At 43.0% G+C, this 24,470-nt stretch overlaps 1 protein-coding gene across 8 annotated transcripts in view; it reads left to right on the top strand.

Annotated features, from left to right (window-relative positions):
• Window positions 1-24,470, top strand: part of LOC121545392 (serine/threonine-protein kinase WNK2) — a 73,353-nt gene that overhangs the window by 14,395 nt on the left and 34,488 nt on the right. For all 8 annotated transcript variants that reach the window (XM_041855878.2, XM_041855881.2, XM_041855882.2 and 5 more), the window contains exons 3-5: window positions 8,082-8,254; window positions 8,609-8,829; window positions 8,943-9,100. In XM_041855878.2, coding sequence (XP_041711812.2) covers window positions 8,082-8,254; window positions 8,609-8,829; window positions 8,943-9,100 — 552 coding nt within the window. The remainder of the gene's footprint in view (window positions 1-8,081; window positions 8,255-8,608; window positions 8,830-8,942; window positions 9,101-24,470) is intronic.

The following is a 24,470-nucleotide window of genomic DNA, read 5'->3' on the forward strand; positions in this document are numbered from 1 at the left end:
GGATCAGGCTGGAGGGTTAAGAGCAAACAATGAACAGAGCTTAAGCCCTATGATCATTAAGGGTAAAGGCCATTTAAGGTATTGATGTTGGGATGTGTAATAAGCTTGTGTCCTAATAGTCAAGTGGCAGTGGCTTCCTTTCCTTGTCCCCTTTCCTTCATATCTGATGCACTTACCTGATGGCACAGATGTTATTCCCCAGTCTTGTTATCTGTGCCATCAATTGTTTTGAAAATAGTTCGAATAGGTTAGAACATATTCAGATTGTGATTTCTGTCTCAACTGTTGTGCAAATCTATCCTCATTCCTCTCTTTAACATGAACAGAGATTCTTCACATTTCCGGTGTGGAATTAAGTACATCTTGATAAATAAAGTACTTGTTGTCTTTTATTGCCTTCACAGAGCAATTGGTGTGTGTGACTGTGTTTGTTAAGCGGTGAGCACGGTTAAAGGTGTGGGGCTGTGCTTTAATACACAACCCACGTTTTTCCAGCAGCCCCATAGCAGGATTCATTAAGGTCATTCTGCCACAGCAAGCCATCCATCACTGCATGTGTGTGTGCGCATGCGAATGCGTCATCTGAACATCGTGTGGATATCTTTCCGATTATGGATCCTCGAGCGAGATGGCCCAGGCCCACCCCTGACTGAGTCCACCCCCACCGACAGCCCTTTCCCTGGGTTAGTCATGCACCTCATGAGTGGCGCAGTGGTCTAAGGCACTGCATCGCAGTGCTAGCTGTGCCATTAGAGATCCTGGTTCGAATCCAGGCTCTGTCGTAGCCGGCTGTGACCGGGAGACCCATGGGGCGGCGCACAATTGGCCCAGCGTCGTCCAGGGTAGGGGAGGGAATGGCCGGCAGGGATGTAGCTCAGTTGGTAGAGCATGGCGTTTGCAACGCCAGGGTTGTGGGTTCGATTCCCACGGGGGGCCAGTATGAAAAATAAATAATGTATGCACTCACTAACTGTAAGTCGCTCTGGAATAAGAGCGTCTGCTAAATGACTAAAATGTAAATGTAAATGACTATCAATGGCTGGATAGGGCTGGATAACCCTGACTGCCTGCCACTAACCCTGTTAGGCCCTGCAATGATGCTTTAGTTTATTCCTTCCTGCCCTCTTCTGCTTTGGTTCAGTTCAATTGATTTAAGTAAGACTTCATTTATCCAGCTATGTCCTGGGCTAAGCAGTGCAAATGTGATACATTAACATTTTGTAGGTTACATGCATGAATATTGGCATTGGCAATTGAAGGCAAATTGGCTTTTTGTTGTTCAGGTCCTCAAAGAAACAAAATAGCTTTTACCATCCATTCAGTGGTGGAAAAATCCCTTTGGTCTTGGTAACCTTAGGAAAACTAATGACCGCTGGAAAGATCTGTGGTGTGTTTTTGTGTACTGTTCTCGAACAGAAAGCCTGGGAGACCACTGGAAGGGTTACGGTTTTCACATGAGGACTGGTTCTCATGGATCTTTAGAACGTCTCTCGTTCCAGCATCCCCTCTGTGTGTCTGTGTAGTTCCAGTTTCTCTAATCTTTACGTGACTCGGATAGGTCACTAATAATTGCTTCCTCTGTCATGCTGCTCAGGTGATACATCAGGTGATCTTTTCATGTTTGCCACTACAATTCTGAACTTTTGTTCGTGAATAGGCCATATTATGTATCTCAATGTGTAGTGACCCAGCCATGCCTGTCTCAAGGCACAGCCTGTGTTTTGGTGGTCATAAGACTTCAGTAGGAACTGAACTTTATCCAGTCGGACAATCATCGGAATTGTTACACATTAAGCACTGGACATTGGCCTGGTTAAGCTGGTGGTGATGATTAGTTTTAAGGCATTATGTCAGGGCTCTGGAGTTGTAAGAGTTCTACTGGTAGTATTCCAATGTTTCACCTACTTCTGCACTTCTGAGATGCGAGGTGAGATTGTAGGCGCGATTGTTCTCATTCATGAAACAATCTTGTACGAATAGAGTTAAACATACAGCCTGTAGTCGGAGGCGACAGAGAGGAACACTGCTTTATGGATTACCTCCTGCTAATGTCACAATACATTTTTCTGAGAGGGAGCATGGCCCGATGGGATGGCTCTGTGTGCCTTCAACTCTGCCTGGCTCGCTCTGGGCTACTCTATACAGCCTGTTCTAGAAGATAGCTACATTAGCTGGGTCTCTCTCCACACACACACACACGTCATCTCCAAAACAGACCCATTTAGATACACTATTATTGCACACAGTGAGTCCATGCAATTTATTATGTTTTTTTTTATCTCCTGAACTTTAGGCTTTCCTTAACAAAAGGGTTGAATACTTATTGACATTTCAGCTTTTCATTTTTTTATTAATTTGTGTGAATTTCTAAAAACATAATTCCATTTTGACATTATGGGGTATTGTTTTTAAGTAGGCTAGTGACACAAAATCTCAATTGAATCCAGTTTAAATTCAGGCTGTAACACAACAAAATGTGAAAAAAGTCAAGGGGTGTGAATACTTTCTGAAGACACTATTGCTTTCATGTTTTTGTGTGTGTCATGCAGTTTATTTATATTCCCATGCTGTGCACAACACCTCTGAGCCTGCACATGAATTATGCAGGAGCTGCTGGAAGGGAAAGGGGAGGGGGGAGGAGAGGAAATGAGGGAGAGGATGGGGGGGAAAGAGGGAGGAGATGGGGAACACAGAGGGTGGGTGGACTTTTAGGACCTGTCAGGAAGGGTATGACTGTGAAACTAGAGAAGGGTTTGGGGGGGTGAGAGGGAGAAAGGAGGGGGAGAAAGGAAAGTAGGTAGAGGGAGGGAGAAGGAGGGGGGGTATAGTCTAAAGGGAGGGATCCTCCTGTGTAGCAGCATTTGGGGACAGCCCAACTCAGCCCTGCCTGCTGCCGACTACCATAGCACAACACAGCTCAGCTCAGCCTCTCTGCAGCTGTGAATTATTTATTGGACTTCAGAGGAGTGCAGTGAAAAATCCCCCCTCACCCTCCCAATCCCCTGTTCCCCAAAACACTTTGGACTATAAAATATTGGACTATATTGTGCCTTCCTGTATTGTACTTATGCTAAAATGTTTATTCTATTCTACTGAGCCATATACTTTAGGTTCATATTATCTTTTATTTCTTATTGTTGCATTTTTCGGAGGAACCTGCAAGTAAGCATTTCTTTGGACGGTGTATATCGTGTGTATCCCATACATACGACTAATAACTTGACACACACTCCATCACCAGATCAAATCAAATTGTATTTGTCGCATGTACCGAATACAACAGGTGTAGACCTTACAGTGAAATGCTTACAAGCCCTTAACCAACAATGCAGTTTTAAGAAAAATATGTGTTAAGTAAAAAAGAGAACTTAAAAATAATTAAAGAGCAGCAGTAAAATAAGAGTAGCGAGGCTATATACAAGGGGTACCAGTACAGAGTCAATGTGCGGGGGCACAGGTTAGTCGAGGTAATTGAGGTAATATGTACATGTAGGTAGTCACCTCCCCCTCAATGCGCGTTATATTGCATCTATTCGGCCTACTAAAATACCCTCTGGTTTTCTCACTCACACACAGCCTCTGTTTTTCACTTTGTTTTACTAGTCTTGCGCTCACTCATTGAATTCCTCATCTCTGTTCTCACTCTCTCCAATTTCCAATCAGTAGGTTGAATAATTGAATGGATTTTGATCTCTGGGTTTTATGTTCATCAGATCCTATCGTTAATGGCGTCGGCTTCTCTGTGTGGCGCTGGGTTGGATGACTACTCTCACTGTGTGTGTGTGTGTGTGTGTTATATAAGCCTCAGCGCCTGGGGTTTTCTAAAGGAAAAGCAAAGCATCACACTAAGGAACCCATCAGAGCTACTGAGATAATGATGCTTCTTTTTCTGTCGTCAGCAAATGGAGGGATGGGGAAGAATGGATAGAGAGAACAGAAAGGGATGGAGAAGCTGAGGTGATGGGAGCAGGAAGGAGTGATTGATGAAAATGGGGGAGCAGGGAAGGAAATGGTTTGAAGAGGTGGAGGGAGGGGTGGGGAGAAGAGACTAGGGGGGTGGGCGAAAGAGGGAAGAGATTGATCGATTAATCTTTTCTCACCCTTGCAGTGTGATGTGGGATGCATCTGCCTGTGTGCATTTGTGTCCTCCCAGGGGCAATCCCAAGACTGTAGAATGTATGAATGGTGATACTGTTACAGACCTACAGTGGGGAGAACAAGTATTTGATACACTGCCGATTTTGCAGGTTTTCCTACTTACAAAGCATGTAGAGGTCTGTAATTTTTATCATAGGTACACTTCAACTGTGAGAGACGGATACTAAAACAAAAATCCAGAAAATCACATTGTATGATTTTTAAGTAATTAATTTGCATTTTATTGCATGACAAAAGTATTTGATACATCAGAAAAGCAGAACTTAATATTTTGTACAGAAACCTTTGTTTGCAATTACAGAGATCATACGTTTCCTGTAGGTCTTAACCAGGTTTGCACACACTGCAGCAGGGATTTTGGCCCACTCCTCCATACAGACCTTCTCCAGATCCTTCAGGTTTCGGGGCTGTCGCTGGGCAATACGGACTTTCAGCTCCCTCCAAATATTTTCTATTGGGTTCAGGTCTGGAGACTGGCTAGGCCACTCCAGGACCTTGAGATGCTTTTTACGGAGCCACTCCTTAGTTGCCCTGGCTGTGTGTTTCGGGTCGTTGTCATGCTGGAAGACCCAGCCACGACCCATCTTCAATGCTCTTACTGAGGGAAAGAGGTTGTTGGCCAAGATCTCGCGATACATGGCCCCATCCATCCTCCCCTCAATACGGTGCAGTCGTCCTGTCCCCTTTGCAGAAAAGCATCCCCAAATAATGATGTTTCCACCTCCATGCTTCACGGTTGGGATGGTGTTCTTGGGGTTGTACTCATCCTTCTTCCTCCAATCACGGCGAGTGGAGTTTAGACCAAAAAGCTATATTTTTGTCTCATCAGACCACATGACCTTCTCCCATTCCTCCTCTGGATCATCCAGATGGTCATTGGCAAACTTCAGACGGGCCTGGACATGCGCTGGCTTGAGCAGGGGGACCTTGCGTGCGCTGCAGGATTTTAATCCATGACGGCGTAGTGTGTTACTAATGGTTTTCTTTGAGACTGTGGTCCCAGCTCTCTTCAGGTCATTGACCAGGTCCTGCCGTGTAGTTCTGGGCTGATCCTTCACCTTCCTCATGATCATTGATGCCCCACGAGGTGAGATCTTGCATGGAGCCCCAGACCGAGGGTGATTGACCGTCATCTTGAACTTCTTCCATTTTCTAATAATTGCGCCAACAGTTGTTGCCTTCTCACCAAGCTGCTTGCCTATTGTCCTGTAGCCCATCCCAGCCTTGTGCAGGTCTACAATTGTATCTCTGATGTCCTTACACAGCTCTCTGGTCTTGGCCATTGTGGAGAGGTTGGAGTCTGTTTGAGTGTGTGGACAGGTGTCTTTTATACAGGTAACGAGTTCAAACAGGTGCAGTTAATACAGGTAATGAGTGGAGAACAGGAAGGCTTCTTAAAGGAAAAACTAACAGGTCTGTGAGAGCCGGAATTCTTACTGGTTGGTAGGTGATCAAATACTTATGTCATGCAATAAATTACTTAAAAATCATACAATGTGATTTTCTGGAAAACCTGCAAAATCGGCAGTGTATCAAATACTTGTTCTCCCCACTGTATATCCATCCTGCCCTGCCTTTAGAACGTTTTTGAAAGCCAAGTTAACAAACAGATCACCGACCATTTCGAATCCCACTGTACCTTCTCCGCTATGCAATCCGGTTTCCGAGCTGGTCATGGGTGCACCTCAGCCACGCTCAAGGTCCTAAACGATATTATAACCGCGATCGATAATAGACAGTGCTGTGCAGCCGTCTTCATCTACCTGGCCAAGGCTTTCGACTCTGTCAACCACCGCATTCTTATTGGCAGACTAAATAGCCTTGGTTTCTCAAATGTCTGCCTTGCCTGGTTCACCAACTACTTCTCAGATAGATTTCAATGTGTCAAATCGGAGGGCCTGTTGTCTGGACCAATGGCAGTCTCTATGGGGGTGCCACAGGGTTCAATTCTCGGGCCGACTCTTTTCTCTGTGTATATCAATGTCGCTCTTGCTGCTGGTGACTCTCAGATCCACCTCTACGCAGACGACACCATTTTGTATACATCTGGCCCTTCATTGGACACTGTGTTAACAAACCTCCAAACGAGCTTCAATGCCATACAACACTCCTTCCGTAGCCTCCAACTGCTCTTAAACACTAGTAAAACTAAATGCATGCTCTTCAATCGAACGCTGCTGGCACCCGCCCACCCACCCGACTAGAATCACTACTCTCGGCGGGTCTGACCTAGATTATGTGGACAACTACAAATACCTAGGTGTCTGGTTAGACTGTAAACTCTCCTTCCAGACTCACATTAAGCATCTCCAATCCAAAGTTAAATCTAGAATCGGCTTCCTATTTCACAACAAAGCCTCCTTCACTCATGCTGCCAAACATGCCCTCGTTAAACTGACTATCCTACCGATCCTTGACTTCGGCGATGTCATTTACAAAATAGCCTCCAACACTCTACTCAGCAAATTGGATGTAGTCTATCACAGTGCCATCCGTTTTGTCACCAAAGCCCCATATACTACCCACCACTGTGACCTGTACGCTCTTGTTGGCTGGTCCTCACTACATATTCGTCGCCAAACCCACTGGCTCCAGGTCATCTATAAATCACTGCTAGGCAAATCCCCGCCTTATCTTAGCTCATTGGTCACCATAGCAACACCCATCCATAGTATGCGCTCCAGCAGGTATATCTCACTGGTCATCCCCAAAGCAAACACCTCCTTTGGCCGCCATTCCTTCCAGTTCTCTGCTGTAAATGACTGGAACGAATTGCAAAAATCTCTGAAGCTGGAGACTCTTATCTCCCTCACTAACTTTAAGCATCAGTTGTCAGAGCACCTTACCGATCACTGCACCTGTACACAGCCCATCTGAAATTAGCCCACCCAACTACCTCATCCCCATATTGTTATTTATTTTGCTCATTTGCACCCCAGTATCTCTATTTGTACATAATTTACATTTACGTCATTTAGCAGACGCTCTTATCCAGAGCGACTTACATGAGCAATTAGGGTTAAGTGCCTTGCTTAAGGGCACATCGACAGATTTTTCACCTAGTTGGCTCGGGGATTAGAACCAGCGACCTTTCGGTTACTGGCACAACGCTCTTACCCACTAAGCTACCTGCCGCCATCTCTTGTACATCTATCATTCCAGTGTTAATACTAAATTGTAATTATTTTTCACTATGGCCTATTTATTGCCTTACCTCCATAACTTGCTACATTTGAACACACTGTGTATATATATTTTCTGTTGTATTTTTGACTTTATGTTTTGTTTACCCCATATTTAACTCTGTGTTGTTTTTATCGCACTGATTTGCTTTATCTTGGCCAGGTCGCAGTTGTAAATGAGAACTTGTTCTCAACTGGCTTACCTGGTTAAATAAAGGTGAAATAAAAAAATTAAATAAAAATACTGTGGTCCTCTCCTCCTACTGTAGACCACATGGTGCTCTGCAGCCAGTGTGTATTTGCTCTGAGCCATGCTTACACCCCTTATTCTCCACCGACCGTTCTGGTCCTCATTTCCCAAAGTAGTCATTGCCCTGGGGTGACCAGCTGGGTCAAACCTATGCTCCAATTAGTGAGCTGAATATGACAGACACACTGATACCAGACGGACAAACAGCAAGGGAAGCGCTTCCTGCACATACTGTAGGCCCACTCTCCCATCCTGCTTATAGGGCCCTCTGGAAATGCTCTGATGTTAATGACCTCTTCATTTCACATGATCTCTGAAGTGTTTTCCTCCCCTCCTACCACGATATTCACAGTTTTGTGACATTGATTCTGTAGAACATTTGGAAATTACCAAGGGCCAACCAGGCATATTTTCCCTCATTTTCTTTGATCTCCTGGCCACATGCCTGGATTTGGTGTGACCTCTCTGTCCCCTTCCTTCCCCTCCCTCAGGACCGTAAGCTGACAAAAGTGGAGCGTCAGCGGTTTAAGGAGGAGGCAGAAATGCTGAAGGGGCTGCAGCACCCCAACATCGTCCGCTTCTACGACTTCTGGGAGTCACCCCTCAAAGGGAAGAAGTGCATCGTCCTGGTAACGGAGCTCATGACCTCCGGCACACTCAAAACGTGAGTGTGCTATAAGACCTGCTGGAGATGGGAGAGATGATGGTCAACGGAATAGGCTATAACTGGGCTGCATCTAGTCATTAACGCAGCACACATACGTTTTTAAATTCATTCCCCCAACCAACCAGTCAACGTGTGCTGGAGTATTATTTATCATTGATGAGATGACTAAGTTTGTTTTTGTCCCCATTTTAGTTTGTATCCCTAGTACTGCAAAAAGAGGCATGGGTGTGATATGCACATTTATATTTGCTCCAAGTTAGCCCCAAGTTACCCCTTATTTATTTAGTGGATTATCAATCCCAAGACTGTAGAATGTTTGAATGGTGATACTGTGGTCCTCTCCTCCTGTAGGTATCTGAAGCGCTTCAAGGTGATGAAGCCCAAGGTCTTAAGGAGCTGGTGTAGGCAGATTCTAAAGGGCCTCCACTTCCTCCACACCCGGGACCCTCCTATCATCCACAGGGACCTGAAGTGTGACAACATTTTCATCACGGGCCCCACCGGCTCCGTCAAGATCGGAGACCTGGGCCTGGCCACACTCAAGAGGGCCTCCTTCGCCAAGAGTGTCATAGGTAGGAGATCCAACCAGACTGCATCAGTAATACCTGGTGTCTCGTCCTTTATTAGCCTCCCTCCAGATTCTAATAATTTCCTCCTTTCTAACCTTTGACCCCTGTCCTCCCAGGCACCCCAGAGTTCATGGCCCCAGAGATGTATGAGGAGCACTATGACGAAGCAGTGGATGTCTATGCCTTTGGGATGTGCATGCTGGAGATGGCGACCTCGGAGTACCCCTACTCGGAGTGCCAGAATGCTGCACAGATCTATCGCAAAGTCACCAGCGTGAGTCCACATTTTAACATGTACACCAATTCAGCTTGTATAGAGGTAGAACTCTCACAACTAGGATAGACATAAAAATGGTAGCACTGTGACTACTATGAATGGCAGGCACGTACAATGCCTTGCAAAAGTATTCAGACCTCTTGGATTTTTTTCACATTTTGTGTTACAAAGAGGATTAACATTTTATTTCATTTTCATGTTTTGCCAACAATATACACAAAATACCCTTAATGTCAAAGTGGAATATTTTTTTATTTCTTTCATTAAACAAATGTATAACTAAAATATAGTCATGAACAAGTATTCAGCCTTTTTGTTTAGGCAAGCCTAATTTAGTTCAGTTAAATTTGGCTTAACGAAACACATAAAGTTACATGGACTCACTCTGTGTGAAATAATAGGAGTTGACATCAGGGCCTAAAATTAACACCTGCCAAATGCGGGTAGATTTTGGCATTGGCGGGTAAGATGTCTATTTCACCAGCCTAGTTGGCTGGTGGTCAGGGCTCCACAGTGCGAGCATTTCACTCGCATTTGTGAATAAAAATAGTCAGTTATGATTATATATATTACAGTATCTCACAGAAGTGAGTACACCCCTCACATTTTTGTAAATATTTGAGTATATCTTTTCATGTGACAACACTGAAGAAATGACACTTTGCTACAATGTAAAGTAGTGAGTGTACAGCTTGTATAACAGTGTAAATTTGCTGTCCCCTCAAAATAACACAACACACAGCCATTAATGTCTAAACCGCTGGCAACAAAAGTGAGTACACCCCTAAGTGAAAATGTCCAAATTGGGCCCAAAGTGTGAATATTTTGTGTGGCCACCATCATTTTCCAGCACTGCCTTAACCCTCTTGGGCATGGAGTTCACCAGAGCTTCACAGGTTGCCATTGGAGTCCTCTTCCACTCCTCCATGACGACATCACGGAGCTGGTGGATGTTAGAGACCTTGCACTCCTCCACCTTCCGTTTGAGGATGCCCCACAGATGCTCAATAGGGTTTAGGTCTGGAGACATGCTTGGCCAGTCCATCACCTTTACCCTCAGCTTCTTTAGCAAGGCAGTGGTCGTATTGGAGGTGTGTTTGGGGTCGTTATCATGTTGAAATACTGCCCTGCGGCCCAGTCTCCGAAGGGAGGGGATCATGCTCTGCTTCATTATGTCACAGTACATGTTGGCATTCATGGTGCCCTCAATGAACTGTAGCTCCCCAGTGCCGGCAGCACTCATGCAGCTCCAGACCATGACACTCCCACCACCATGTTTGACTGTAGGCAAGACACACTTGTCTTTGTACTCGTCACCTGGTTGCCGCCACACACGCTTGACACCATCTGAACCAAATAAGTTTATCTTGGTCTCATCAGACCACAGGACATGGTTCCAGTAATCCATGTCCTTAGTCTGCTTGTCTTCAGCAAACTGTTTGCGGGATTTCTTGTGCATCATCTTTAGAAGAGGCTTCCTTCTGGGACGACAGCCATGCAGACCAATTTGATGCAGTGTGCGGCGTATGGTCTGAGCACTGACAGGCTGACCCCCCACCCCTTCAACCTCTGCAGCAATGCTGGCAGCACTCATACGTCTATTTCCCAAAGACAACCTCTGGATATGACGCTGAGCACGTGCACTCAACTTCTTTGGTCGACAATGGCGAGGCCTGTTCTGAGTGGAACCTGTCCTGTTAAACCGCTGTATGGCCTTGGCCACCGTGCTGCAGCTCAGTTTCAGGGTCTTGGCAATCTTCTTATAGCCCAGGCCATCTTTTTTTCAGATCCTCAGAGTTCTTTGCCATGAGGTGCCATGTTGAACTTCCAGTGACCAGTATGAGGGAGTGTGAGAGCGATGACACCAGATTTAACACACCTGAGACCTTGTAACACTAACGAGTCACATGACACCGGGGAGGGAAAATGGCTAATTTGGCCCAATTTTGACATTTTCACTTAGGGGTGTACTCACTTTTGTTGCCAGCGGTTTAGACATTAATGGCTGTGTGTTGAGTTATTTTGAGGGGACAGCTAATTTACACTGTTATACAAGCTGTACACTCACTACTTTACATTGTAGCAAAGTATCATTTCTTCAGTGTTGTCACATGAAAAGATATACTCAAATATTTACAAAAATGTGAGGGGTGTACTCACTTTTGTGTGTGTGTGTGTGTGTGTGTGTGTGTGTGTGTGTGTGTGTGTGTGTGTGTGTGTGTGTGTGTGTGTGTGTAAGTAAAATAAATGCTGCAGTAGCTGTTTCAAAGTATTTCTGCCGTTTTTGTTTCATAGCTGGTAAATTCATCGCACAAAGTCAAAGAACTACGAATCCTATATAGCCTTTCCCACCTCGCGCTGCAACACTGCCTGGCTGGGCTGTGCGCACGTGAAGAGCTGAGTGAAAGATTCATTTTTAGAAGCGCTGTGCACAGGCATAAAAGCTGGTCTAATTTACTTGAAACTAAAGTCTACTGAAGTGAGACTTTGTCCTTTTGTTTCTTGGCCATTTACATACTTTTGTTCAAAAGCTACATTGTTTTTCTATGTTTGAATTTCAACTACTAGGGAAGAGAAGACAACTCTTCTACTACTAGTCAGACTCAGGGTTGCCAGGTCCTGCCCAAAAGGCCTAAATTGTAACTTGTAACGACGTTAGAAGCAAAATTCGGTTTTCCTCAAAATAATAATTATTGTGAGCTATATGACATGACGTAATAAAGGAATTTGAATATGTCGCAAGATAAAATATAATTTTCCCTTATTTAACTCGCCAGATCATTTTCCATCAATGGATGTCGATTTAACTTGTTTGACTGCTAGGATTTAAGCAATAAGGCACAAGGAGGTATGGTATATGGCGAGTATACCATGGCTAAGGGCTGTTCTTAAGCATGACACAACACGTAGTGCCTGAATACATTCGTTAGCCGTGGTATATCGGCCATATACCACAAACCCCCAGGGTGCCTTATTGCTATTATAAACTGGTTATCAACGTAATTAGAACAGTAAAAAAATTAAATGGTCAAAACCGTGGTATATGGTCTGATATACCACGGCTTTAACTATAGATACATCTGACAGGAGAGTTTGAGTGATGAAAGTTGGACAGAGGATCTCAGTCTCTGAGCAAGAAACACTTGGATGAACATAAAAAAAACAATGTTAGGCTGTTTTCTGGCAATTGTTCTATTATTATGTGCCAGATGTTGACTACAAACGTTATAAATGGCCCATTTGCGAGATTGACTTGTCATTTCAATAGGCATAGGCTACAGATTCAAATCTGGGTTTATGATTGTAATTCAACTTTGCCATGGTTTGCGCAGATAGAGGTAGCCTATATCATCCCCTGATAGGCCTACATCTCATTTCAGATAGTCTACAGTAGCCTAGACAAGATGTAGGCAAGACGTAAACTGAACGATTTAGCAGCTTGCTTAGTTCAAACAGACACACATTTATTCAACATGAATAGCGAGGCGATTTCGAGGTAAGAAGTGCTTGTGTTTCCCAATAGCCTGCTGGAATAGGCTACTGAGGATGGGCTCATAATTTAAATCCGTGAATTCAATATTAATAATGATGTATATATCACAGGAGGTCTGTGGCACCTTATATGGGGAGAACAGGCTCGTAGAAATCACTCGTGCGAAATCAGTGGAATGGGATCAAACACATGGTTTCCAGGTGTTTGATGCCATTCCATTTGCTCCGCTCCGGCCATTATTATGAGCCAATCTCCCCTCAGCCGCCTCCTGTGGTGTGTGTGTGTGTGTGTGTGTGTGTGTGTGTGTGTGTGTGTATACAGTGGGGAGAACAAGTATTTGATACACTGCCGATTTTGCAGGTTTTCCTATTTACAAAGCATGTAGAGGTCTGTCATTTTTATCATAGGTACACTTCAACTGTGAGAGACGGAATCTAAAACAAAAATCCAGAAAATCACATTGTATGATTTTTAAGTAATTAATTTGCATTTTATTGCATGACATAAGTATTTGATCACCTACCAACCAGTAAGAATTCCGGCTCTCACAGACCTGTTAGTTTTTCTTAAAGAAGCCCTCCTGTTCTCCACTCATTACCTGTATTAACTGCACCTGTTTGAACTCGTTACCTGTATAAAAGACACCTGTCCACACACTCAATCAAACAGACTCCAACCTCTCCACAATGGCCAAGACCAGAGAGCTGTGTAAGGACATCAGAGATACAATTGTAGACCTGCACAAGGCTGGGATGGGCTACAGGACAATAGGCAAGCAGCTTGGTGAGAAGGCAACAACTGTTGGCGCAATTATTAGAAAATGGAAGAAGTTCAAGATGACGGTCAATCACCCTCGGTCTGGGGCTCCATGCAAAATCTCACCTCGTGGGGCATCAAGGATCATGAGGAAGGTGAGGGATCAGCCCAGAACTACATGGCAGGACCTGGTCAATGACCTGAAGAGAGCTGGGACCACAGTCTCAAAGAAAACCATTAGTAACACACTACGCCGTCATGGATTAAAATCCTGCAGCGCACGCAAGGTCCCCCTGCTCAAGCCAGCGCATGTCCAGGCCCGTCTGAAGTTTGCCGATCCAGAGGAGGAATGGGAGAAGGTCATGTGGTCTGAAGAGACAAAAATATAGCTTTTTGGTCTAAACTACACTTGCCGTGTTTGGAGGAAGAAGAAGGATGAGTACAACCCCAAGAACACCATCCCAACCGTGAAGCATGGAGGTGGAAACATCATTCTTTGGGGATGCTTTTCTGCAAAGGGGACAGGACGACTGCACCGTATTGAGGGGAGGATGGATGGGGCCATGTATCGCGAGATCTTGGCCAACAACCTCTTTCCCTCAGTAAGAGCATTGAAGATGGGTCGTGGCTGGGTCTTCCAGCATGACAACGACCCGAAACACACAGCCAGGGCAACTAAGGAGTGGCTCCGTAAGAAGCATCTGAAGGTCCTGGAGTGGCCTAGCCAGTCTCCAGACCTGAACCCAATAGAAAATCTTTGGAGGGAGCTGATAGTCCGTATTGCCCAGCGACAGCCCCGAAACCTGAAGGATCTGGAGAAGGTCTGTATGGAGGAGTGGGCCAAAATCCCTGCTGCAGTGTGTGCAAACCTGGTCAAGACCTTCAGGAAACATATGATCTCTGTAATTGCAAACAAAGGTTTCTGTACCAAATATTAAGTTCTGCTTTTCTGATGTATCAAATACTTATGTCATGCAATAAAATGCAAATTAATTACTTAAAAATCATACAATGTGATTTTCTAGATTTTTGTTTTAGATTCCGTCTCTCACCGTTGAAGTGTACCTATGATAAAAATTGCAGACCTCTACATGCTTTGTAAGTAGGAAAACCTGCAAAATCGGCAGTGTATCAAATACTTGTTCTCACCACTGTGTATATACACACACACACACACACACACACACACACACACACACTACCGTTCAAAAGTTTTGGGTCACTTAGAAATGTCCTTGTTTTTGAAAGAAAAGCAAATTTTTTTTGTCCATTTAAAATAACATCAAATTGATCAGAAATATAGTGTAGACATTGTTAATGTTGTAAATGGCTATTGTAGCTGGAAACGGCTGATTTTTAATGGAATATCTACATAGGCGTACAGAGGCCCATTATCAGCAACCATCAGTCCTGTGTTCCAATGGCACGTTGTGTTTGCTAATCCAAGTTTATCATTTTATGTTAGCACAGCTAAAAACTGTTGTGCTGATTTAAAAGAAGCAATAAAATTGGCCTTCTTGAGACTAGTTGAGTATCTGGAGCATCAACAATTGTGGATTCGATTACAGGCTGAAACAAAGAACTTTCTTCGGAAACTCGTCATTCTATTCTTGTTCTGAGAAATGAAGGCTATTCCATGCGAGAAATTGCCAAGAAACTGAAGATCTCGTATAACGCTGTGTACTACTCCCTTCACAGAACAGCGCAAACTGGCTCTAACCAGAATAGAAAGAGGAGTGGGAGGCCCTGGTGCACAACTGAGCAAGAGGACAAATACATTAGTGTCTAGTTTGAGAAACAGGCACCTCACAGGTCCTCAACTGGCAGCTTCATTAAATAGTACCCACCAAAACACCAGTCTCAACGTCAACAGTGAAGAGGCGACTCCGGGATTTTCTTTCGAAAACAAGGACATTTCTAAGTGACCCCAAACGTTTGAACGGTAGTGTGTGTGTGTGTGTGTGTGTGTGTGTGTGTGTGTGTGTATATATATATATTACATACATACATACATACATACATACATACATACATACATACATACATACATACATACATACATACATACATACATACATACATACATACATACATACATACATACATACAGTTGAAGTCGGAAGTTTACATACACCTTAGCCAAATACATTTTAAACTCAGTTTTTTTTCACAATTCCTGACATTTAATCCTAGTAAAAATTCCCTGTCTTAGGTCAGTTAGGATCACCACTTTATTTTAAGAATGTGAAATGTCTGAATAATGGTAGAGGGAATTATTTATTTCAGCTTTTATTTCTTTCATCACATTCCCAGTGGGTCAGTAGTTTACATACACTCAATTAGTATTTGGTAGCATTGCCTATAACTTGTTTAACTTGGGTCAAACGTTTTGGGTAGCCTTCCACAAGCTTCCCACAATAAGTTGGATGAATTTTGGCCCATTCCTCCTGACAGAGCTGGTGTAACTGCCCACTAATTTTGTATAGGATTGAGGTCAGGGCTTTGTGATGGCCACTCCAATACCTTGACTTTGTTGTCCTTAAGCCATTTTTCCACAACTTTGGAAGTATGGTTGGGGTCATTGTTCATTTGGAAGACCCATTTGCAACCAAGCTTTAACTTCCTGACTGATGTCTTGAGATGTTGCTTCAATATATCCACATAATTTCCTTCCTCATGATGCCATCTATTTTGTGAAGTGCACCAGGCCCTCCTGCAGCAAAGCACCCCCACAGCATGATGCTGCCACCCCCGTGCTTCACGGTTGGGAAGGTGTTCTTCGGCTTGCAAGGCCCCCCTTTTTCCTCCAAACATAACGATGGTCATTATGGCCAAACAGTTCTATTTTTGTTTCATCAGACCAGAGGACATTTCTCCAAATAGTACGATCTTTGTCCCCATGTGCAGTTGCAAACCGTAGTCTGGCTTTTTTATGGCGGTTTTGGAGCAGTGGCTTCTTCCTTGCTGAGCGGCCTTTCAGGTTATGTCGATATAAGACTCGTATTACTGTGGATATAGATACTTTTGTACCTGTTTCCTCCAGAATCTTCACAAGGTCCTTTGATGTTGTTCTGGGATTGATTTGCACTTTTCGCACCAAAGTACGTTCATCTCTAGGAGACAGAACGCGTCTCCTTCCTGAGCGGTATGACGGCTGCGTGGTCCCATGGTGTTTATACTTGTGTACTATTGTTTGTACAGATGAACGTGGTACCTTCAGACGTTTGGAAATTGCTCCCAAGGATGAACCAGACTTGTGGAGGTCTATAATTGTTTTTCTGAGGTCTTGGCTGATTTTCTTCTGATTTTCCCATGATGTCAAGCAAAGAAGCACTGCGTTTGAAGGTAGGCCTTGAAATACATCCACAGGTACACCTCCAATTGACTCAAATGATGTCAAATAGCCTATCAGAAGCTTCTATAGCCATGACATCATTTTCTGGACTTTTCCAAGCTGTTTAAAGGCACAGTCTACTTAGTGTATGTAAACTTCTGACCCACTGGAATTGTGATACAGTGAATTCTAAGTGAAATAATCTGTCTGTAAACAATTGTTGGAAAAATTACTTGTGTCATGCACAAAGTAGATGTCCTAACCGACTTGCCAAAACTATAGTTTGTTAACAAGAAATTTGTGGAGTGGTTGAAAAATTAGTTTTAATGACTCCAACCTAAGTGTATGTAAACTTCCGACTTCAACTGTATATTACCAGTCAAAGGTTTGGACACACCTACTGATTCAAGGGTTTTTCTTTATTTTTATATTTTCTATATTGTAGAATAATATTGAAGAGATCAAAACTATGAAATAACACATATGAAATCATGTAGTAACCAAAAAAGTGTTAAACAAATCAAAGTATATTTTATATTTGAGAATCTTCAAATAGCCACCCTTTGCCTTGATGACAGCTTTGCACTCTCTTGGCATTCTCTCAACCAACTTCATGAGGTAGTCACCTGTAATGCATTTCAATTAACAGGTGTGCCTTGTTAATTTGTGGAATTTCTTTCCTTAATGCATTTGAGCCAATCAGTTGTGTTGTGACAAGGTGGGGGGTATACAGAAGATAGCCCTATTTGGTAAAAGACCAAGTCCGTATTATGGCAAGAACGGCTCAAATGAGCAAAGAGAAACGGCAGTCCATCATTACTTTAACACATTCAGCCAGTCAATCCGGATAAATTCAAGAACTTCGAAAGTTTCTTCAAGTGCAGTCGCAAAAACCATCAAGCGCTATGATGGAACTGGCTCTCATGAGGACCGCCACAGGAATGGAAGACCCAGAGTTACCTCTGCTGCAGAGGATAAGTTCATTAGAGTTGCCAGCCTCAGAAATTGCAGCCCAAATAAATGCTTCACAGAGTTCAAGTCAGACACATCTCAACATCAACTGTTCAGAGGGGACTGTGTGAATCAGGCCTTCACATTCGAATTGCTGCTAAGAAACCACTACTAAAGGACACTAATAAGAAGAAGAGACCTGCTTGGGCCAAGAAACACGAGCAATGGACATTAGACAGGTGGAAATTTGTCCTTTGGTCTGGAGTCCAAATTGGAGATTTTTGGTTCCAACCGCCGTGTCTTTGTGAGACGCGGTGTGGGTGAACGGATGATGTCTGCGTGTGTAGTTCCCACCGTAAAGCATGGAGGAGGAGGTGTTATGGTGTGGGGGTGCTTTGCTGGTGACACTGTCTGTGATTTATTTAGAATTCAAGGCACACTTAACCAGCATGGCTACCACAGCATTCTGCAGTGATACGCCATCCCATCTGGTTTGGGCTTAGTGGGACGATCATTTGTTTTTCAACAGGGCAATGACCAAACACAGCTTCAGGTTGTGTAAGGGCTCTTTTACCAAGAAGGAGAGTGCTGCATCAGATGACCTGGCCTCCACAATCCCCCGACCTCAACCCAATTGAGATGGTTTGGGATAAGTCGGACGGCAGAGTGAAGGAAAAGCAGCCAACATGTGCTCAGCATATGTGGGAACTCCTTCAAGACTGTTGGAAAAGCATTCCAGATTAAGCTGGTTGAAAGAATGCCAGGAGTGTGCAAAGCTGTCATCAAGGCAAAGGATTTCTATTTGAAGAATCTTAAATCTAAAATATATTTTGATTTGTTTAACAAATGATTCCATATGTGTTATTTCATAGTTTTGATGTCTTCACTATTATTCTACAATGTAGAAAATAGTACAAATGAAGAAAAACCCTTGAATGAGTAGGTGTACAAACTTTTGACTGGTACTGTATATATGCTTGTCAACAACAGCCAGTGTTTGTATATTTTTACATTTTTTTTTTTTATGTGTAGCCTAATCTGGCTACTGTTACCGTCAATGCGTAATGCATTCTGACAACTGATCGGCAATTGCGATAGAGCTTTGATGACTTCCAATTTAATTAAGTAAACATGTCCATTAATAATTGCATAATAACAAAAGGCTACAACAATAATAAACTGACGTTATAGGCTATTTATTAAATTGTTTTTCCAGCTCCAGGTAGGCTACACAAGTGGCACGTTGATTTTCAATGACTCCAGTGATATCGTCATTTCAACATATTTATTGTATTAAATGGTAGCCTACAATGGCATATAAATTAATAGAATACTTGATGGCCAACAGAGGCAAATGTATCATTCTCCACATTTAATGTCAGTTTCATTGAGGACTTTTCCCCATAAAAAGAACTAGGCGAGGGAGTTCCATAACTTCTGTCTCAAATTTGCCCTCGTGCAGCCCCCGAGACCCAAGAACTGAGCATGCATAAAACACTTTGCTTGATACCCGTTTTCTTTAACCAACTTAGAAATAGCCCAAAAACCCTTAACCCGCGACCAATACATTTTCACCCGTGACATCGTTTTCAAAGTAGCCCAATTTACCTGGAAAATCACGAACATGGCAACAGTGGTCAGACTCAATCTCACAGGTACAAATATGACTTGATTTGCATTACCACCGTAACCTCCCACCCTTAAAGGGGCAGGTGAACATTTGTCTCATCTGTGATATTTTGGTTAATAGATTCGGGTCACAAAAAATGATAAACAATATACCACATCACTTCTTACTAGTAATACATGTATTGTTTTAGAAACATTACAAAGCATGCTCATCAGTGTTTTTGTTGTAATTGTAGCGGGCCAAAAATATTTTGGCTGGTAAAAAATCTGAGTGGAGGTTTATTTTATTTTTTTATTTTATTTATTTTTCAGAGTTGCTTACCAAAAAGACAGTGAATGTTCCTAAGTGGCCAAGTTACAGTTTTGACTTAAATCTGCTTGAAATATAATGGCAAGACTTGAAAATGGCTGGCTAGACATGGTCCCCAACATATTGACAGAGCTTGAATAATTCAAAAAAGAATAATAAGCAAAAATAGAGCATCACAAGGTCATAAAATAGTTAGGTTTTCATTTTATAACTAGGGCTTTACCTTTTGAATGACCCCTCTATATTAAAGCGATTCTCTGGTACTTTTGTATACTTTTTAGCCAGTAGTTCTGAAAGTAACGCTGACAAGCCAAAAGAGTACGCAATTTTCGGGGGCCAATGTCACATGTGCACCATGTCAATCCTCTCCCTCTCTCGCTCTGCTGTGTGTGCATCTTTCTAGCTGTCACTCAAATGGCGAGGGGTGAAGCTCATTGGCTAGAACTCGAATTGCTAGGGGACTGGCCCATGTGGGGGAAAATGTAAGGAAAATGGCGCAGCACAGCGTCCAGAAAAAGTTTATTTCAAACTAGGGATTTCGTGGCTAATTGAGGTAAGACAGTAATGCTGATCATAGATCTTGCATATATGAACTACACACCCAGCCCAACGCAGGAGGTTTAAAAAATACTTAGTAGTCGCCAAAGTTCCAGAGCACGTCTTTTAACCCTATCAGTCCCGAGACCCCAGCAAAACATTGACTTTTCATTGATCTGCATGTCCAGCCCTTTTTATATTTAGCCTCACAATTAAGTGTTTTACCATTTTTCTTTTCAGGACAACCAGGGCTACAAGTAGAACACAAAACTATTTGACATAAAGAGATGCATTCATGAGTTTTATTGACAAATGTCAAAATTCTACCAAAGCAAAAACTTGATAAAAATGAATTTCTATGAATGCTGTAAGTACAGAAATTGTTTGCTCAGTGTGAAATGAATATCCAACTAGTCAATGATAACTGTATGAAGTTTAGAGTTTGTGACAGCAACTGTGAGCTTATTACAGTATTATAGACACTATTTCCTGTGATCTTCTACGTAGAAGAACCCCCTATCTTCTAGCGACGCTTGTGAGGGTCATAGAGCAAAATATGTTGTGTTCGTGAGCGTCTCAGCTTTTCAGCAATGGTTTTCAATAGTTTGTAGCACAAACCATTTTGGACTTAACAAACATGTTTGTAAAAAGACCCGGCCCGGGCCCCTTCGGGATCCGCCCTTTTCTCACAAACACCGCTCTAGCTCAGCCCCCATTTTTTAATAACACAGACTAATGGTTGGTATGTACAGATGCAGAATAAATAAAAATCCAACGGTACAACCCATAAGTCTGTAGCTCAAACACACGTGACCATGAGAAAATGAGCTTTAGATTGAATGCAGTAAGCCCAGTCTATTGGGTTATTATGAAAGAGGATGGTTTGAGGATAGCAACTTTATTATCATGGCTTTCATGGTACACTATGCCCCATTGAATGTAAGGAAATGCAATGTCTTTCCAAGGAAGGGTTTATGTTACCAGAGCCCCATGGGTCTTGATACTTCAATAACTCCCTAGTATGACAAGCTTACTGGACAGTAAAGATGGTATTGACGTGCCATGTGGCACTGCCCAGAGGGTCCAGAACTAGGGCTGTTATTGTGACCGTATTACCGCCACACCAGCGGTCATGAAGGCAGTCAAATTCCATGTGACCGTTTAGTGTTGGTAATTAGGCTTCTCCAAACTCTGATGCTGCTAATATTCATTAGTAGCCTACAAACATGCTAACTGCCTGGTACTCAGCGCTCTATTGTCCCTCTAATCACTCTGACATCAATGCAAATGTTATCGAAAATCGAATCAAACACTTCATGAGAGCTCATGTTGCGCAACATTTCTATAGGCTGTGCAATTGCGTGAGAAAACAGAGTGATGGCTTTTATTAAAAAGAGGAGGATCCCATCAGCTTTCTATAGGCTATGCCTACTGTATTTATATCTAAACTTTCCTAATATTAAGCACATTGCTTGTCTTTACAGCAGGAGTATAGCCTACCTGGCTGGCATGAAAATGAACCACGGGAAAAGTGTCCTCCATTTGCTGTTTAAGTGCATAGATGCCCCTGTTTCGAGACAGGTGCATGATAATGGTCCATTCAAAATCAAAAATTGTTCACATTATTTAGTATATGTAAAGACGAGATTAAATCAAGAATAGTCTGATGGGTGACAATATTAGCCTATCACTTGTGAATTATATAGTTGAAGTCGGAAGTTTACAAACACTTAGGTTGGAGTCATTAAACTTGTTTTTCAACCACTCCACACATTTCTTGTTAACAAACTATAATTTTGGCAAGTCGGTTAGGACATCTACTTTGTGCATGACACAAGTAATTTTTCCAACAATTGTTTACAGACAGATTATTTCACTTAGAATTCACTGTATCACAATTCCAGTGGGTCAGAAGTTTACATACACAAGTATTGGTCTTCACAAAGTGTGCTGCTTCAGTGTTTTTAGATATTTTTGTCAGATGTTACTATGGTATACTGAAGTATAATTACAAGCATTCCATAAGTGTCAAAGGCTTTTTTTGACAATTACATTAAGTTTATGCAACAAGTCAATATTTGCAGTGTTGACCCTTCTTTTTCCAGACCTCTGCAATCCGCCCTGGCATGCTGTCAATTAACTTCTCGGCCAAATCCTGACTAATGGCAGCCCATTCTTGCATAATCAATGCTTGGAGTTTGTCAGAATTTGTGGGTTTTTGTTTGTCCACCCGCCTCTTGAGGATTGACCACAAGTTCTCAATGGGATTAAGATCTGGGGAGTTTCCTAGCCATGGACCCAAAATGTCGATGTTTTGTTCCCCGAGCCACTTAGTTATCACTTTTGCCTTATGGCAAAGTGCTCCATCATGCTGGAAAAGGCATTGTTCGTCACCAAACTGTTCTTGGATGGTTGGGAGAAGTTGCTCTCGGAGGATGTGTTGGTACCATTCTTTATTCATGGCTGTGTTCTTAGGCAGAATTGTGAGTGAGCCCACTCCCTTTGCTGAGAAGCAACCCCACACATGAATGGTCTCAGGATGCTTTACTGTTGGCATGACACAGGACTGATGGTAGCGCTCACCTTGTCTTCTCCGGACAAGCTTTTTTCCGGATGCCCCAAACAATCGGAAATGGGATTCGTCAGAGAAAATGACTTTACCCCAGTCCTCAGCAGTCCAATCCCTGTACCTTTTGCAGAATATCAGTCTGTCCCTGATGTTTTTCCTGGAGAGAAGTGGCTTCCTCGCTGCCCTTCTTGACACCAGGCCATCCTCCAAAAGTCTTCGCCTCACTGTGCGTGCAGATGCACTCACACCTGCCTGCTGCCATTCCTGAGCAAGCTCTGCACTGGTGGTGCCCCGATCCCTCAGCTGAATCAACTTTAGGAGACGGTCCTGGCACTTGCTGGATTTTCTTGGGCGCCCTGAAGCCTTCTTCACAACAATTTAACCTCTCTCCTTGAAGTTCTTGATGATCCGATAAATGGTTGATTTAGGTGAAATCTTACTAGCAGCAATATCCTTGCCTGTGAAGCCCTTTTTGTGTGAAGCAATGATGACGGCACGTGTTTCCTTGCAGGTAACCATGGTTAACAGAGGAAGAACAATGATTTTCAAGCACCACCCTCCTCTTAAAAATTCCAGTCTGTTATTCTAACTGACTTTTTTAAATTTATTTGTTATATATATTTGTGTCATTCTCAAAACCTTTGACACTAAGTTGACTGTGCCTTTTAAACAGTTTGGAAAATTCCAGAAAATGATGTCATGGCTTTAGAAGCTTCTGATAGGCTAATTAACATCATTTGAGTCAATTGGAGGTGTACCTGTGGATGTATTTCAAGGCCTACCTTCAAACTCACTTTGCTTGACATCATGGGAAAATCAAAAGAAATCAGCCAAGACCTCAGAAAACAAATGGTAGACCTCCACAAGTCTGGTTCATCCAAACGCCTGAAGGTACCATGTTCATCTGTACAAACAATAGTACGCAAATATAAACACAATGGGACCACGCAGCCGTCATACCGCTCAGGAAGGAACTCAATCCCAGAATAACAGCAAAGGACCTTGTGAAGATGCTGGAGGAAACAGGTACAAAAGTGTCTATATCCACAGTAAAACGAGTCCTATATCGACATAACCTGAAAGGCCGCTCAGCAAGGAAGAAGCCACTGCTCCAAAACCGCCATAAAAAAGCCAGACAACGGTTTGCAACTGCACATGGGGACAAAGATCGAACTTTTTGGAGAAATATCCTATGGTCTGATGAAACAAAAATAGAACTGTTTGGCCATAATGACCATCGTTATGTTTGGAGGAAAAAGGGGGGCCTTGCAAGCCGAAGAACACCATCCCAACCGTGAAGCACGGGGGTGGCAGCATCATGCTGTGGTGGTGCTTTGCTGCAGGAGGGACTGGTGCACTACACAAAATAGATGGCATCATGAGGAAGGAAAATTATGTGGATATATTGAAGCAACATCTCAAGACATCAGTCAGGAAGTTAAATCTTGGTCGCAAATGGGTCTTCCAAATGGACAATGACCCCAAGCATACTTCCAAAGTTGTGGCAAAATGGCTTAAGGACAACAAAGTCAAGGTATTGGAGTGGCCATCACAAAGCCCTGACCTCAATCCTATAGAACATTTGTGGGCAGAACTGAAAAAGCGTGTGCGAGCAAGGAGGCCTACAAACCTGACTCAGTTACACCAGCTCTGTCAGGAGGAATGGGCCAAAATTCACCCAACTTATGGTGGGAAGCTTGTGGAAGGCTACCCAAAACGTTTGACCCAAGTTAAACAATTTAAAGGCAATGCTACCAAATACTAATTGAGTGTATGTAAACTTCTGAC

Source organism: Coregonus clupeaformis, chromosome 30 (assembly GCF_020615455.1).
Source record: "Coregonus clupeaformis isolate EN_2021a chromosome 30, ASM2061545v1, whole genome shotgun sequence".
Classification (NCBI taxonomy): domain Eukaryota; kingdom Metazoa; phylum Chordata; class Actinopteri; order Salmoniformes; family Salmonidae; genus Coregonus; species Coregonus clupeaformis.